This window comes from Watersipora subatra, chromosome 5 (genome assembly GCF_963576615.1).
Source record: "Watersipora subatra chromosome 5, tzWatSuba1.1, whole genome shotgun sequence".
In the NCBI taxonomy this organism is placed as follows: Eukaryota; Metazoa; Bryozoa; class Gymnolaemata; order Cheilostomatida; family Watersiporidae; genus Watersipora; species Watersipora subatra.
In genome coordinates this window covers 45432061-45449387 of record NC_088712.1, presented here as the reverse complement: position 1 = coordinate 45449387, position 17327 = coordinate 45432061, and the positions used below count along the sequence as shown (strand labels likewise).

Genomic DNA, 17327 nt, shown 5'->3' with positions numbered 1-17327 from the left:
AGAGTTGCACTCAGCAAACACAATTCGACTTACACAATTTTATTAACTGAAGTTTGTCAGTTTGAAGTAAAACGTAATGACATCTGTTAGATCTGCAAAGGTTATCAATATTTTGTAGTACCTGATGAATGCATCTTTTTATGTTCTCTCATAACTAACTTACATTTTGTTATGAAGTTGCAGTGACAAGAGCATGAATATCAAGGCATATAGTAGTAAATGGTCTCTTTACTTTTAGTCATGTACATTAGTTGTCTATTGACATTATTTGAACTGCGTATAGTCTATGACAGTTCATTAACCACGAAATTTAAACATTACAATCTGTTTCAGTAAGTTTCAACTTCACTATATTAATGTAATTTTTAAACATGTGCTGCACTCAATTCATGCCTAGCCATACTTTATATTCTGAATTTTTAGTAACAAAATGTACAGAAGTAAAAAAACAAAACACAATATATACATAGAAGTTGTAAAACAAAGGGCAGTTAAGAGCTGAATAAGTATGACATAGTCTGGCTCATTCTTAGCTATAGCATCAAAAATATAATTTCTAAACAACTGACAGACTTATTCAAAACGGATTCAATACAAAAAAGTGTATGAGCGACAACTAAGCAGCAGCTAGGGATTAGAAACTTATGGCAGTTTTTTGGTTAACCAAAAGCTGTAGAATTGAGTTGAATCTGTATACAAACAGTTGTTCTTACAAGTTTATTTGTCATTGGTGAAAGGTGAATATTAATCTTTTCATTATTTGATTGTGGAGCATCTCTGGTCATAACTCCTGTAACAAAAAAATACTATGTGAGAAATGCAGACCTAGAAAATACCAAACCATTTGCCATTTCACCTAAAAACAATAAACCTGATGCGGATGTTATATATTTTGTGGATAAAAAAGTTAACTGCAAGTTAGAAACGTTATATTTTTACTTACTGCGCTTTTGTGCTTTTTCTGTAATATTATTGTTAAATATTTTTAAAGAAGCCACAAGGTTGAGGTTCTTGTAGTAAAGATTGCTGTCTGAAATCTGATGTTAGCTGTATATCAGAAGACAAATAGTGTGGTTGAAACTGTTGCATCTAAAAATAAAACAAGCATTTCCAACATGGCATATTTAAGTGTTTGCAGTGATTACTTACCTTATGAAAGCTATATGACTTACCAGGTATTGTGTCAAGCTAATAAACCTCTGGAAATGTTTGCAGTTTCAAGTTTGGTGATGTGTGACACTGAAATAACACTCTTTTTAATTTAATAAAAACCTGTTATCTTATTGAGAGTATTGTTAGTTGAATGCAAGAAGTGACTAGTACTGTTATGAATGAATTACCTTCATATTACTTAGCTATATGTTCACTGCATCAAAATATGTCATCTTGCCTATACTGTCTACAAACATGTAGTGGTTACTTTGTAAACTGGAATCAACATATATTATGGCATATTTTATTCCGATTTTACGTACTTATGCCATGTTCGCAGTTTACGCCTTTACTTATTGGGAAGGTTTCTAGAGCAGATAATTGAATAGGCGGTCTGAAGATGAAAAATATGCTTTTACCTCTTATTGTACCAACCATATTCAACTTTTAGTTTCCACCAGTAGCCAATCTTACTTAAACCTCACTTCTTGTTATTAAAATGTGTGATTCACTCGTTTTTTTTTGTTTTTTTTATCGAAATAAGCTAAATATTGCATTTGAAGATAATACCAGTTAATAATAGGAAGGAAATGTATCAACTACACATGCATCATCTAAATATTTAACAGTTATTTTTATTCTATTCTTTAACTTTGCGTCCTTTTGCCTAGTTTTTCCAATAATATTCCTAAATATTGGTTAAATAAGTCGACTTATTTAACCAATAAGTCAACAATTACCTAACTATCTTACCACATTGGTTTCTCAGTAATACGATATCACAGAGAAACTAACTAAGTAATTGCTGATTGTGTGTGATTTAGAGCTGCTTACCAATTGAGAGTCATATTCAGCTCTTTGTGTTCGATACTGCCTTACGTCAAAAGATTGATCATCACACTGGTGACTGGAAAAAGTTCGCTTTTTTTGTTTTTTCATTGCAGAACTTTTCTTTCTTTCTTTGGCACCGTCAACATTAAAGTCACCTTTCTCGAAGGCATCCTATACAATTAATTAGCTGTAGTAATAGAACTATGCATAGCTTGAACAAGTAGAAACACGTCTTTACTAAATAGTTTTGACCTACAGAGGCTTCTTATTCTAGTGGTACATAAGATCAGCATAAGCATCAAGCATGGTAAGTCAATTATCAATGAGCAGTTAGACATAGTCGATTTCTCTCCAATTGCAAATATATTTCATTGGTTATTTTGAACTAAGTTATATATTAAAAGAAACTGAGCATCCTCTAGACCAGAGGATATAGGAACTAGCAAACTTACTATGAACTGTCTATCTATCGTCCAATAGTATCCTCGACTGACTTCCATTCTTTCAGCCTTTACAAAACACTTCATTAGGGTGAGGTTATGCCGAACACTAAAAATGTAAAGAATTCTGTTAGTTGGCTTTAGTATCAACACAAGTATGATTTTGTGTTTCTATTATGGGTTGCTCAACTAATATTTAGTTTAAGTATTGACTAATAGTCTCTTTTAATTTATGAATGTTTAGAATTATTTTTGAAAGAGAATTTTTAGTAGCATTGTCAACTTTTGAAATAAAAACTGTTTAAAAGTATTTCCATGTTCAAGAATCACAATATTGATAACTGACCTTTTCGAATAGGTGTATTTATTTCGAAAAAACTTTGTTTTTTAGCAGTTGAACAAGGAAAGGATTATGACATCACAAATAAAGCCATCAAAGCACACTTATATAAAGACTTGAAAGATAAGTCTTGCAGAGCAACAGATAAAAATGAGTTACTAAGATAACTATATGAATTTTTATATGAAATACATGTAAAATTATCCAATGATTTTATCCCAAGTAAGCTAAATTTAGTATACCTTGCACGTTCGTTAAAATATAAAGAATAGAGAATAGGTTCAATTCTTACCATGCAAGGGAAATAAACAATCATAACATTTTTTTTACTAATTTTCATGTTTTAGCAGTGATTAATAATAGTTTGTACAATGATGCTAGTAAAATGTTTTGGGTTTAGACAATTGTTTTTTTTACTTTGCACTCACCTGTTCTCCAAGACCACTCATTATCTGTTGTGAAGCAAGGAAACTCCTTCATTAACCAGTCATAAATTTCTCCACTCACCATTTTCTTAGTGTCAGCACTAAGTAAAGCCTGCAAGTTTGTGTCAAACCAAAAGAAAAGTAAATTATTGGTAAGATTATTGATAAGTATTATGAATAAAATGGCAACTTTGATAAGAACATGGTCTGGCTTTTCATTATATTACACTGGCCAATAGCTACTTCCTTTATACAAAAACTTGGAAAATGGTACTCTAAAAGACTGTATATTCACTGCAATCAACAAAGTATTTCTACTTTTGTGGTAATAGCATGGTAACGAGTTTTGCTGCGAATTAATTGCAAAAAACCTTTAATTAAAAATTCAACACCTAAAAAAGATGAGGAGCTACCAAACTATATTGTCATAAAGTTTATAAATCAAATATGCAATGTTATTTAGCTATTCTGTTTTGATCAGAGTTTTGCTAAGTACAAATAAAAATATTCAACATATTTTTATTGAATAGGTCTAGAGATGAATATTTGTTAAATGACATCCTTTTTGTTGCATCATTTTATAATGGCATAAGAGAAGTTGTTGAAATTACAATTATTGCCAATAAGTATGTCTATCTTTCAATAAGTTAATATTTTGATTACAGTTGTGATAAGTACGAAGAAAAACTTCCAACATAATGTTTCTTGATTTTGAAGACATTTTTTGGTATTGTTAGTTTAGAACGGCGTAAGGAAGAAAAATGTTAAAAATAGAATTATTGTCAAATATCTATTTATCTTTTTATATAATTGCCAAGCAAACAATTACATGCAGAAAAGCGTGCAACAGAACTTGAAAAGAATCAAATCTCAAACTTGCTTTATTTAGAATAAGAATGTCTAGAGGTTGAAAAGCTTTTGCGATCGATTCCAAACTTAAATTTTGGCAACATATTTACGCAAGCGTATCTGATAGCGACGTTTATATTCTAAATTGCGAATGATTTTTAACAAAAACTATTAGTATTGAGTCTTCTGCCTAAAACATGGGTGCTGTTAACATAAAAAATTGGTACGAGTCAAATTAACTACACGGTCGTAAATATGCGCAAATGAAAACTGTTTACCTTTGCTATGAGTTCTACAAATGGCTGATGAGGTTTTCCATTATCAGATAGCAAACCCTGATTCTTTCTTTTATCTTTCTTGATTTTAACTGGAAGTCTGTCAATCAGATTATTATCCATCACTCCTACAAAAGATTATCCGTGAAGCTTTTGTTCTTTATAAAACCAAGCCTTAAAAGTGCAGATTAAGCTGTGCAAATGTTGTTTCTCTAAATCAATAAAAGATCATTGGGATTCTGGACTCATACTAAACTGATGTGAACAGAGAAAAACAAAACAAAAACAATATTCAGAAATCATACTCACGATGTTTTCATTTTATGGCATGCAAACTTTCACTTATTCAAACAATGGCTCATTGAATTACATAGGCAATTAGCCTAATCAAGTACTAACCAGTTTGTGGTTCTACCTCATGATGGGTGTACAAAGGAACATAGGTATTGGTCACTTGGTGCTGCAAGCTAGAGGAACTGTGAGCACATTCTTCTGGAGGTATTGATCTCATTGGTGCTAAATTTACATTTTGATAATGTTGAACAGGTGCATACTGACCATTTGGTAAGTACATGTAGTCACAATGATGGTGGTGCACCATAAATTCACTCTTGTGAGGATGAAGATGAGGATTTTCCTGTTGAGAAGGCATCATATGTGCATAATGTTCTTGTGGCACATAGCAGACAGACTGTTGAAAGGGTACAGTTTCATGTGTTTGTCTATAAATATGCTGTTGGGTCTTTGGAGCTTCTGCATATATTTCAGTTTTTTGTTTGTTCATTAGACTGGAACAGTGGTCGTCAAGCTCAAAACAGTCTGATGAGCTAAGACGTTGAAGGTCTAACTCGGTCATCACCGAGCTACAAATAAGAAATTTACGCTCAATCTATATTTATGCAAGTAAAAAGTGGGTTTTACCAGGTCCACTGATTAAATATAGCTCATCTTAGTTATTAAGTTAACTACAACCTTGTAGAAATCACAACATACTGACAAACATTATGTAAATAAAAACGGATATGAACAAGAACGTTTCTCTATCCCCTTACATCATGATTTGTTCAGTTTTCACCAAGAATTTATGGTCTCTAGATATTCTACAACTAACATATTTCCTTCTTTTCAATTGGCCTTGTTTAGCTTATTTGCCAAGTGGCCAAAACACAAACAAGCTTTTATTGAGCGTTAATCTGACAGTCCTCTGCTTATTTCTTTACAAAGCATGAATTACGCAACAAAGCATATTGTCTGTGTGCACATCTGCCAATTACAAACCTGTCTCCAGCATAAAAATGCTCTTTATAGATGGGATTGGTAATAATTGGGCGATTCGAAATGGTTTTTCCATTTTGAGCTTGCAATGTGTTTATACCATCACTTGAAGCAAAATCTTTTCCATCATATCCTCTGTTTGACAGCACTTCTGTTGATTCACCTACAGTCAGTTTTACATAAAACTTTCAAAATTAGTTGCTCCATTTAACAACTAATTTTGAAAGCCAGCAATTTAATTAACTATACAGGCTGATAATACTTTCACACACAAAAATTTTAATCAGGATCTTTGGCTTAACCATTACAGCGTTTAATAACAATTGTCAGTACATGTCAACTCAAAAATACTATTTCACTCTACAAAAATTTCTTTTATTATTGGTTTAGTTTAGAAAGTTTACATACCTTTGGTGTTTGGTGATGAATTGGCAAGGTGTTTTGACACAGATGGAGTGCAGACTTCAGATTTGAAAAGTTTCAAGGGCGCGCTTGCATTTAAATCAAGGAAGTCTGAAAATATGTCATTCTCAGCATCCAAGTTAAATTCTGTTAATTCCATTTTCTAAAAAACAGATGCTCCATCACCTTGTACAACAATAAAGATTTGTTAGTAGAAACATTATATTCATTCCAAGCTCTATGTACACTACCATTTTGTATAAAGCCTCATTTTGAGCAAATGATATATTTTATGGGTACCTAACGGTGTGTTCTTCTGTAAGGGCATATATTTTTTATGTTTAAAAAAACATGATCTGCAGATTTATTGTCCTATTGGCTATTCCAACTATTACTGTTAGTTTTGACTTTGTAATTACTTTTGGTAATTTTAGATACAATTATATAGAAAACAAAAATTTGCATAATTATTGTTAAGAAACCCAAATGAGAAAGCAGGTAACTTTATATCAACTAATCAATGGCTTACAATAGTAGAGAAAATAGTCATTTCAATGTTATTTTCAGTTAATATCAATGTTATCAATTAGATATAACATTTTAACAGACTTTTGAAACACTAAAGCAACATATTAGATACTCACTACTTGTTATGTTGATATATTTTGAAAGGAAATCCTCCTTATTGATGAACTGACACATTCTTGCAGCTCTTGAGTAAATATACCTCTGAAAAAATGACCTTGGACACTAAGATTGCCTCGTTTTTCAGATGTCTTACAATTTGCATTCACTTCAGTACACAATTAGAAACAACCAAAGACCACAGACTAAAGTAATTGGTGTCATCTCTCTAATCTAAACAAGCTGAATGATTAAAGCATTAGACTAGCTTCAACTCAGCTTTCTTCTCTTTAAGCTGATTAAGAACAAAGCTGTTCACCATGTTTGCACTTGCTCTAGTTTGAAACTGAACTGAAACTGAAATTGCAAAAAAATTCAGAAATTTTCAAAGGACTATTTTGATGTCTTATCTTAGCACCCATCAAAAAGTCTCCAGAAAGTGACAGTTTGAAAATGCATTTTGGGATACCATACAATATAGCTTACAGTCTAATATTACCTAAAACTGTTTATAACTTAAGAAATTAAACAAAAAAGCAAATGAGCTGATAGTTTATTAGAAAAAATAATATACATGTATCTACGATCTGCATTCCATTACACACCAGTGTCATTAATATTATGAAGAGACAACTATTTTCATCGATCATACAAAAATGATTTTTTTACTGGTAAATCCCTCAAAATTTTTGATTTATTTTTTTAAAAGCCAAAATATGATGTTTTGATTCCAGATATTATATTAGAATTTCAACTGAAGCAAACGTGAAAGACTGCAAAAACTTACTTAATGAAACCAAAACGACATAAAAAAGGTTATGCTAGATAAACAGAAGAGGCCACTCCACTTAAACTACATTTAAAACAAACCAATGTCACTTTTGCCTCAATGGTTTGTGATAAGCCCTAAAAGTGTTTATTCTAATCATCTCTTCAACCATAATTATCAATTGATAATCTATAACCTAATAAAACACAGTAGTGTGCTTTATGAGCATTATTTGTTGTTTATTTTTGGCAACAGTTGTGTGATCTTAAGTTAAATGTGAAGCATTACATATTGTGTAAAAATGTTGAAAATAAAATTAGTTTACTGTTTACATTAAATTAACTAACTCAATAAAAAAGCGTAATGTAAAGGCACGTCAAATAGAAAAACTACAAGTTTGGTTGAAATGCACATAAAAAAATTTTTTAATTTCAACAAAATGATTATGAAATCATGGGTTTTTACCAAAAAAAACCTCTAAAACACAAACCAAATTTAAAAGTTTTACTAAATTGATAAATTACAAAAAATTTAAAGAATAATGCATGGCAATAGTCAAGTAAGAAGTAGTTTCTTTTGCTAATCATCTATTATCTCAGAAATTAAAAGAGCTTTGTTTCATTATAGCTATTTTTGGAAATGAACTCGATTCATAATCTGTTAATAATATACTTTCAGTACATTTAACCCTTCCCCTCAGTCAAGTTATAATCAGCTTGAAGCAGTTGAGCAACAATTAGGAACACATGCTGTACATAGCCAGAGAGAAGCATTCAATGAATTTTTACAAAAATACATGTTAAACTTAAAAAATGTCATAATTTTAAAAGCCATCTCACATAGCAGTCATCTGGGTAAGTCCTTACTGCTGTGTTTGGTGCGGAAACCACCAACAGTATGATCATATCAACTGTTCTAAGCCACAGAATATTCAGATGATGGCAGTTGTTGAGAGTACCAAGCTGCTTAGCAGCTAACTGTGTTGAGCTGTTCTTCATGTCGTGCAGAAGAATATGCTTTAACAAAATAATAAAAATGGTTACAAGTTTGCATAAATAAATAAAAAAAAGGTTTGATCATCGTTTGGTTTGATCATAAACGGTAGGCTACTTTTAATTTTTCTTTAACTTTTTTATTTCAAAAAATGTTTATTTAATTGGTAATAAACTGTTTTTATTATAAGCAAAAATTGTGTCAGCTCTAGCTAAAAAGAGTGAAGAGTATTACTATTGTAATCAACAATTTGTTTTTACTAAAAGTAACTTTTTTGACAATTGTATTTACCTCATTTCCATAAAAGAAAAATTATAACTACTTAGAAGGTAGCGAAAGCTGATCAGCATAACAGACAAAGCTAAAATGAAACAAGAAAAAATACCTTTCAATGATCCAAACCAAACCATTAGTAGAACATCTTCTACAGTACTAGCTTATATAGTAAAATTATGTTATAGCTGTGAGAGCTAAGGAATATTGTTAAATTGTACAATAATTATCTAGCTTTATGGAGTTTTGTTCTACTTACAAGAGAAGCTAAATTTTTTGTAGAAGGCAGATTATTCATTTTTAATATGCTGTGAAAAAGTAATTGCTCATCATCATTTTAGATTACTGGGACTATTTATAGCAGGAGAAAGTAAAATATGCAAGTAATTTAGATGACTTAGACTAGAACAATTAATCGGCAGCCCTGATAACAGGCATAATTTAAGGAGAACATGCATATACCAATTTATGGCTGGTCTTTTTATGTCCCAGTCTTTGCTCACCAAAATAATCATTATTAAATACATGCAATGAAGAAAATCAGTTGTTATTGTTTTCATGGGTAAATGATAAACACATCATTGGTTTACAAACACAAAAAGAACAGTGAGTAAGTCAGCCCTAGACAGACAGGTAGACTAATGTGGGTAGAAGCTGAAGACGCAACTTAGTTAACTCACTTCTACAAGGAACTAATCTAACTTACTGTAAGTATAAAGTATATAAGAAAGATAAATAGTGGTGAGTTGGTAAAAAAAACTAGCATTGTGGGTTTTGCCAGCTATTTCAGACTAAATTTTTTTGATGTAAATTTCATACTAGGGAATTTTGCAAGCAAGTAGTAACTCAAATATCACACTCAAATTGGTTCCATTTTATTAAATTATTAGGTGATTTTTGGTCAGTTTTGAGATTTCATGATAAGAAACATGTCAAATAAATGCTCCATTACAAATGCAACAGTAACCTAACAAAACATTTTGAGGAGTGTTTTTGATGAGTGTAAAACATATTTTTGAAGAGTTGTAAAATAAGAAGTTTTTGTTAAAATAGCAATGATGATACCGCAAGTTTTTCTGAATTAATCAACAAATTTTAAACATCATTTGACTAGTTAATCCACTGACGCATTTTCTGTTTAGCACGTTGCTAGTGTAGTAATCTTTTTAAATTCTAGTGAAAAGTGGCTGCAAAATATATAGATATTTCAGCAACTGAGCAAAGTGTAACATTATATTGTTATTGGTTTGATCTTAAGTGAGTGCAAATTCTCATTTAAAATCAAAATTGAATCGCTATTGCAAATCAAGTCATGCCATCATCTAATCAAGCTATATTTACAAACAGACCTTCAGAATTATAGTAAATATGAAAAGGTTCGGCAGTTGTTTTTTATTTACCACAATTATTAAAGCACATGAATTACATAATTTTTTTATAGTATATTTCAATACATCAGAGTCTTGGCTTTCGAATGAGCTATTGTTTGCCATGGTGAGACAGACATTGGTTGGGGTTTATAGAATTTCCCCAGAGCTCTACCGCGAAAAAGTTTACTGGCACAGTCTCGAAAATTGTGATGTCACAATTCTCATATTCGTTGTTGTGTGCTCTTACCGCTTATTTATCAACTACGAAAGTGATGATAATGATGCTAGTGGCAGGCGAAGGTAGGACAACTCCAGAGAACGAATGAAGATGACAAAGGAATCAGTGTCATTAGTTCTCCATGTACATATTATTTCTATGACAAGTACCTCAGACTCCAAGAACCATACTATATTTTTCCGATGATATTATGCACTAGCTCCTTATTTTAATGCGATGTAAAGGGTGACGACTGAGACTAATTAATTTCAAGCATTGAGTGATCTCGTGAAAGTGCGATTGACATTTAGTCCTAGGGCCACGCAACCCCAGGTCATAATTTAATTGATGTGGTTTCATTACCTTTATCAACGACAGTACATTTATTGAAGCATAATTAATTAACCCAGAACATGTGTTTGTATTGGTCGGGCGTTAGCACAATCGCAGGCATTGTTGATTATCTAGAATCTTAATTTATTATTAGCGCTCTCATGGGTTTAACAGCACCGAATGTCACCGAAAAACGCAGCCTCAATGGCAGCAAAAGGGATCGACGACCTAAGGCTAAATGAGAATTTTGACGCCACATTTTGGGTACCTGAACATTGTGTTTTTTTTTGCAGGACGTACTTTTGACACCCCGTTTTGCGCAGTTCTATTATTCTTTGTGTATTGAATATAGGCTCATTCGAAAGCCAAAACTCTGATGTATTGAAATATATAACAAAAAAATTATGTAATTTATGTGCTTTAAATATAGCTTTTTATGTTTACTAGCTATTTATCAAACAAGTTATTTTCTTTAGTTAAATATTTGATAAGATGAAATATAAGCATAAAGAATTCTGAGACAAAAGTTTGGGCTTCACTGCATTAGAATATAGTTAGTTAAGCAAAGGTGATGACTTATGAAACATTTTACTATTTTTCTTGCAAATCATGCAAATCAATCCACATTTTTTCTAAAGTCAAGAAGGTTTACAAATTGTTTATTTAATTGTAACCATGTAACAAAGCTAAATAATTGGTACCAGTTCATCTATAACTGAATAAAATCTTTAAAGAAAAATAATGTCAACTATTACTAAAAGATGAACTTATGAGACAAAGATGAATATCCATATGAAATTTTATCTTAACTTTTACTTCGACTCACAGAGATTTGGGGTAGATGCACTTACTGATCGTCTATTGTGTGTATTGAAGTAGCTGCATTAATTATCGTAGCTGTTATTTTGCAATATATTTTTTCTTACTATTTTAAAAATATTCACATGCTCAGACAGTTTTTTTTTATTATTTCAAAAAGGCAATATTGCTAAATGCACTTAAGTTTAGACATCTATTAGAAATATAAGAACATATATAGAAATATAACACCACTAATCAACTAAGGTTTATTAGCTATACTAATTATTTAGTTAAACTATCAAAACTTTAAAAACCTACTGAATATTAACCTAAGCTGCTATTTACATTGATGAGTCAATTAGCTATTGACTGAATAAGCTGGTTGTGGGTTGTACATGAGGAGGTCATGTACAACCTACATGTAAATTTAATTTCAAGTCATGCTAAAATACAACTAATACATTCAAACATTTAAACTCATACATTACTGCTAACAATACAGTACAGGGTTGATGGTTTCTGCGCAAGAGGTATTTAGATTTCTGTGTTTTCTATCTCTTTTTCAGTTCTCCTACAGGTAATATACTTTATTGACTTTTTTCACTATTAGCAAAACTTTAATAATGTACTAATGCTTTTGACAGTGAGAATTCACAGGTTACTAGCAACTCGTATAAAATAGGCAATAGATTTCTTTTCATATTTTTATTCCAAATTTCACCGATTTAAATATTTAGCATTTTTCAAGCTGTAAAATACCATTTTTAACTAGTTTGTTACATCAAAATTCTTTGCTTGGAATTTTGAATGTAGGCGTAATATTGGTTGTTATAAAATATTACATATTACATCTACTATACCCTGCATAAGGGTATCAATTACCTTCATAAACCATAAATATGCCGATTGAATGTTCCAAAATTAGCTTCTATAACCAAATTGTATCCCAAACTAATTTAAACATTTAAAACTTACTTGATAACCTGATAACTATTACTTACAACTATAAAGCCAGACTACAAACTAAGACAATGTACATATTAAAAAAGCTTTGATAACAAAAAGTTTAGTTAATTTTGAAAAAGAACTATGTTATTAGCTTGCTGAGAGCGTGTTGTATAAAAGAGTGACTAGATTAGCTGAAGATGCAAGTACAGCTGACAAACTTCTCAGCAAATGCTGACATGTTAAACAATGCTTGAACTATTTATACATATAATCAAACGTAAAAAAGTAATAACATTTTTTTTAAATATTCGTATACAATTTTTCATTTGCTTTACAACTAATCATTTTTACATCTATTAAAGAAATTTAAGCTTTTTATAAGCCAAATGTTATATTCAAAATATATCACTCAACAAAACAAGGAAAAATTACAGAGTAACAACTAGTTGGAGTAAATATCTCATTTTATCGCTGTACACAGCACAAGTATATATCCTTGAATTTACAAACATTACACAATTTGCTAGAAAACTGAAGTACTAGACTTGAAAAGCAATTGATTAATGGCTAGTGAGTGGAAAAATTATGCCCACAGTCTATTTAGTAATAAGTTTTATTAATCATGGTATGTGTGGCTTATGGATTTGGCAGTTGACTCAGTAGTAAAACTGTGTTCTAAGTATTGTAAGAGATGAGTGCAGGAAGTTAGCTCCAAGATCATGTCATTGTCAGTCATAGCATCTATAACGATCAAATAAGAATAAACTGAAAAAATTATAATATAGAAAATTCCAAAACATTGCTGCCATCTTACTATAGAATCAAATTTAATGGCTAATTGTTTTTCAATGTCAATAATGAACACTCAAAATGAGATTAGTTACCGACAACTTACTCATATTAGGTACAAATCACTGTTCTAGTCTCCTAGTTTAGAAGGCTGTTCACTAAAATCTTTAGAGATAACAGTAGCTTCAAATATTTGCAGCAATGGTTGGTTTTCTTCATCTGGTGTTTGTGGTGAAGCAGATAGCACATGGCATGGCTCGATCTGCTCTACCTACAAGTTGCAAAAAGGTAATTAACAGCTGAGGCAGTTTATATATAAAGAAAGTAAATCAATCAGCTGTACCTCACTGATAACCAGAATAGTGGGTACATTCAAAATGACATCCACAATTTCTTTGTTCCAAACCCGATAGAATCAGTTAAAATTTGGATGAACTGCTTCCTAACTAGAAGCTATAAGATCTTTGAGTCTTTCTTCTACAAGACTACAGATAGAAATTGGTGAAATGAAGTGGCTAAGGGAACACAACTGCTCAGAGGTTGCAAAATCAATGTTTTTCAACTCCGCTCTTGGTGTGTGTCTGCTGGTGCGATGGAGAAGATTTTCGACAAGTTTGAGTTTGTTTCTAAGGCAGCCGAAGCAGGTCAGCAAAAATTAAAGATTTGGGCACAAAAATGAATCTTTGTTACAGTACAACTTCTTAAGCACACAGTAGACATGGGGTAGATGTAACATTATATGGCAGCGCCAGTCACGTGCTAAAAATGTCATAATAAGGCACATTGGCATAGTAGAAAACACTCTCCCTCATGTACAATGCACAGCTTATTTCATAAAAAGGGAAATTATGCGGTTTGCTTCAAAATATAAAAGTTCAATTAACCAATCACCAACGAGATTGAATCACATTTGTTGTAGAACAAGCAAACAATTTAGATTAATTTCCTACTCTACTAGCGGGTGACGTATGAATATTAGTTACTTCTCTTGAAGTTGTAAGGTTTAGCTACCAAACATGAAATGAAAACTGAGGAAAAATATACAATAACAGTTTAAAAGCTTTTTTACTTTGCGTATAAAAATCCCTACATTTACTACGACTTTCTAACTCTGTTTCAACAAACATAGTTGTGTATGACTCAAAAATAGCTTAAAACTGCATGTTTATACAGCTATTTTTGCACTTATAAGCAATAACTCAATATGATGTTCACCTGATCTCAATGTTGTATAGATTTGCTATCAGCTGTTTATACCGTAGTTTCTTAAAGATGAGTTAAAGTTTTGGTTTTTATATTATTTGTGATTTATTTTGATGTTTGAATTAATCTTACTGCCAGAATACATCAAGGTTAAAGTCCACACAGCCTGTTAAAGATAACATGCTCAGTTCAAGCAAAAGTGCAATTACAGCATTGCAAAGAGGTTGATGGGATTTATACAGGTATCTTTGCAGCCTGAATACAATGGCTTATATCGACCATCACTAGGATAACAATTAGTAACATATTTTTTGCATGCATTTTTCTTGTCAGCGTTTAACCAAAATCTAGTTTTGCCAATTTTAAAACCACTTGCCAGTCAATTCGCTTTCACCCTCAACAGCAATCAGAAATCATAGCAAAATACTGATACGCCATCATAAAATATAATTAAATCCTATGTAAGTTTACTTTTAAAATTTTGAGTTTAAAATTCAATTCACTTTTTAATCTGGCTGAGCACTTTTATAACTACTTTAACTTATATCATGAAAAGACATGCTCTATGCTTACAAATGACTTTTTAAAAGTAAGTAATACTCTGATTATGATCTAACAGTTTGTAAATGTTCTATAAAGATAGCATTGGTTATTGTAAAAAATTTACCGAGGGTGAACTTTGCTGTAAAATCTTATTGGTTCGCTGAGGTAGCCAACTGCAATAGTGGAATGAGCCTTCTCCTTCATTTTGTTCAGCGTATTCACTAGTGAAATGATAATAAGCTATGACTACAAAAATTCTGAACTTTACCTTCAGGTGTGTAAAATAATATGTTTAAGTTTAGAAAATTCTTTTTTGAGCTCAAAAAAGGCGCCAATGAATTAAGCAAAAAAAAGTCTCTAGATAAAACTTTAGAAAGTAAAAGGTAATCACCTTAACTGATGAGCCCAAAAAGGTCAAACTACTTACTGCTGGAGTAAGTTGTAAAGATAATGGTTCAGGGTTTCTAGAAGCTGATTCTATGTTCTGTTTTCTTTCTTTCTGTTCCTCTGGTTTAGGAAGACTTTCAACATTCTCCTGTTTTTCAAAAGCTCCTAGAGAAGAAAACAAACAGTGTACCGTTAAACGGCATTTTTGAAAATTGTACTTTTAACTTGATTTTATTTCAGTAACTACTAAAAATATTTAGTCTAGACCTGCAAACAAAATTATACAAAGAGGCAATGTAAAAGAAAGAAGTAGAAAAATGGTGTAACCTATTCAATACGTTTTTATCCACAGCACAAGGTTTGCACATTGAATCAATGTAAGAATAGTAATAGCTACTAACTATTTTGCAATCCTTGCTGGAAACGGACAACTGTAGGAGCAACTGCAGGGGCCAAAGAATACTGCAGTTTTCCTCCCACTGTACCACACTGATAATGTTGAGACTCCATGGGTTGATGTCTGTAAAAGGGAAACGGTGCACCAACATTACAGTGATGGTCTGGAAGAAATCCAAAGTTGTACGTTTGTGGTGAGACAAATTGAGTGTATTGATCTTGTGGCACAGAGAAGGAGTTTGGTTGTTGGAGCGGCACACTCTGGTAAGAAGGATTGGCAAAATGTGGTTGTGTGTATAGTGTTTCTGTGTACTGCTTGGGTTCCTGGTAAGGTAATGGAGCCAATAAATTGTAAGATCCATGGGCATATGTAGAGTATTGATAGCCAGGGTCCTGAATATTGGAGGTTTTGCTACAAAAGAAATGTTTTTTTAGCAGATGTAAGCAAATTACTGGAATATTATAAAAACTTGAAAGTTGCCATCATAGATATCTCAAGTATAGATCTGTGTTTTTTTTCTTGAACATCAAGAACAAACCAAGATTTTTGAATTTTGTTCGTTTCTATACCTTAAACTTAAAAACGATCTCAGTTCTGTAATTTCATCAACTTTAGTTTGGCTGATCTTTGAGAATTTGATTCAAGTTTTTCATAAAACCTCTACGAAGTAATGCATCTTGATATTGAAAATATAGTCATTTTATGATATTATGTATTCATATATTTAGGATATTAAATAGCACTTAACAATACATTGCAACTCATAAATACTTTGCACCTCAGGGCAGTGATAGTTATTTCTGTTTTAAATACATTGATTGCATTTCGGTATTTTATGTTTTCAATCGTTATTGATGATTACAATATAAAATCATTGCAGATGAGCTTGAAAATAACACGTACATGCTTATGGTAACAATAAACTTTCCTTACCAGTATTGCTGTTGAACTTGGGTGTGTTGGCTGTATTCTCCACAATTCTGAGGCAAGTTTCGATTATCTGAGTTGGACCATTCCATTTTCTGTAAATATTAAATAACAGCAAATAATCTTGCTTACCCTTTATTTCACTTTATAGAATAATTTGGTTTGTACTAGGAATTTGACAAGTTTTATTGTAAATACGCAATATGTGAAGGTTTCCTTTCAAAGTTCAATCATTAGATTGTGCTTTAATTTGCAAAACCGCTCTTGTAGTAAAAATTTGTTTATTGCTGTAGAACTTTAAGTTTGTAATAGTTGAAAAGATTCATGCTGTGTGAGATGAGCGCAAAAATTACAAGTTTTCTGTAAAATCAAACACCACATAGAGTTGAAAAAGTTTACCATATAAGGATTTAGCTTCATAGAAAACTTTGAAATTAGAATTAACTCTAACTAGAGTCACTAACAATAATTCAACAGACATATCAACTGTACCTACATGTCTTTGAATACTAACTACTTACATCCAAATAAATTCAGCACTTCGACAGTTAATTGTCAATCTCACATCTGCTGTTATAAGCAGTTCAGTCAACTAATGCCAGCAGCTGGTTCAGTCAACTAGTAGCTTGCTATCTTAGCTTTTAATAAAGCTTGAAGGTAAATTGATAGCTTTAACAATTCTGAAAATATGATGCTTTTAGTTAGTAATGTTGGCTGAGAGTATGTTAGTACCTGAGGCTAGCTTGATTATCATAACAATCTCT

General features: G+C 31.5%; 1 protein-coding gene across 1 annotated transcript; it reads right to left on the bottom strand.

Annotated features, from left to right (window-relative positions):
- Positions 1 to 12774: 12774 nt before the first annotated feature.
- Positions 12775 to 17126, bottom strand: LOC137396912 (uncharacterized). The gene is made up of 6 exons (XM_068083207.1): positions 17085 to 17126; positions 16570 to 16658; positions 15641 to 16047; positions 15280 to 15404; positions 13213 to 13377; positions 12775 to 13058 (listed from the first exon to the last, which is right to left on the bottom strand). Exons 2-5 carry the CDS (start codon positions 16653 to 16655, stop codon positions 13237 to 13239), a joined length of 759 nt encoding a protein of 252 aa, XP_067939308.1. The 5' UTR covers positions 16656 to 16658; positions 17085 to 17126; the 3' UTR covers positions 12775 to 13058; positions 13213 to 13236.
- Between the last annotated feature and the right edge of the window lie 201 nt (positions 17127 to 17327).

Bases quoted from the DNA above. Each gene is read 5' to 3' on its own strand.
- LOC137396912 (XM_068083207.1), bottom strand. From the start codon at position 16,655: ATGGAATGGTCCAACTCAGATAATCGAAACTTGCCTCAGAATTGTGGA. The intron at 15,405-15,640 runs GTTAGTAGCTAT...TTTCTTCTCTAG, and splicing joins CCAGCAAGGATTGCAAAATA to GAGCTTTTGAAAAACAGGAG. The intron at 13,378-15,279 runs GTAAGTAGTTTG...TGCAACTTGTAG, and splicing joins CTTTACAACTTACTCCAGCA to GTAGAGCAGATCGAGCCATG.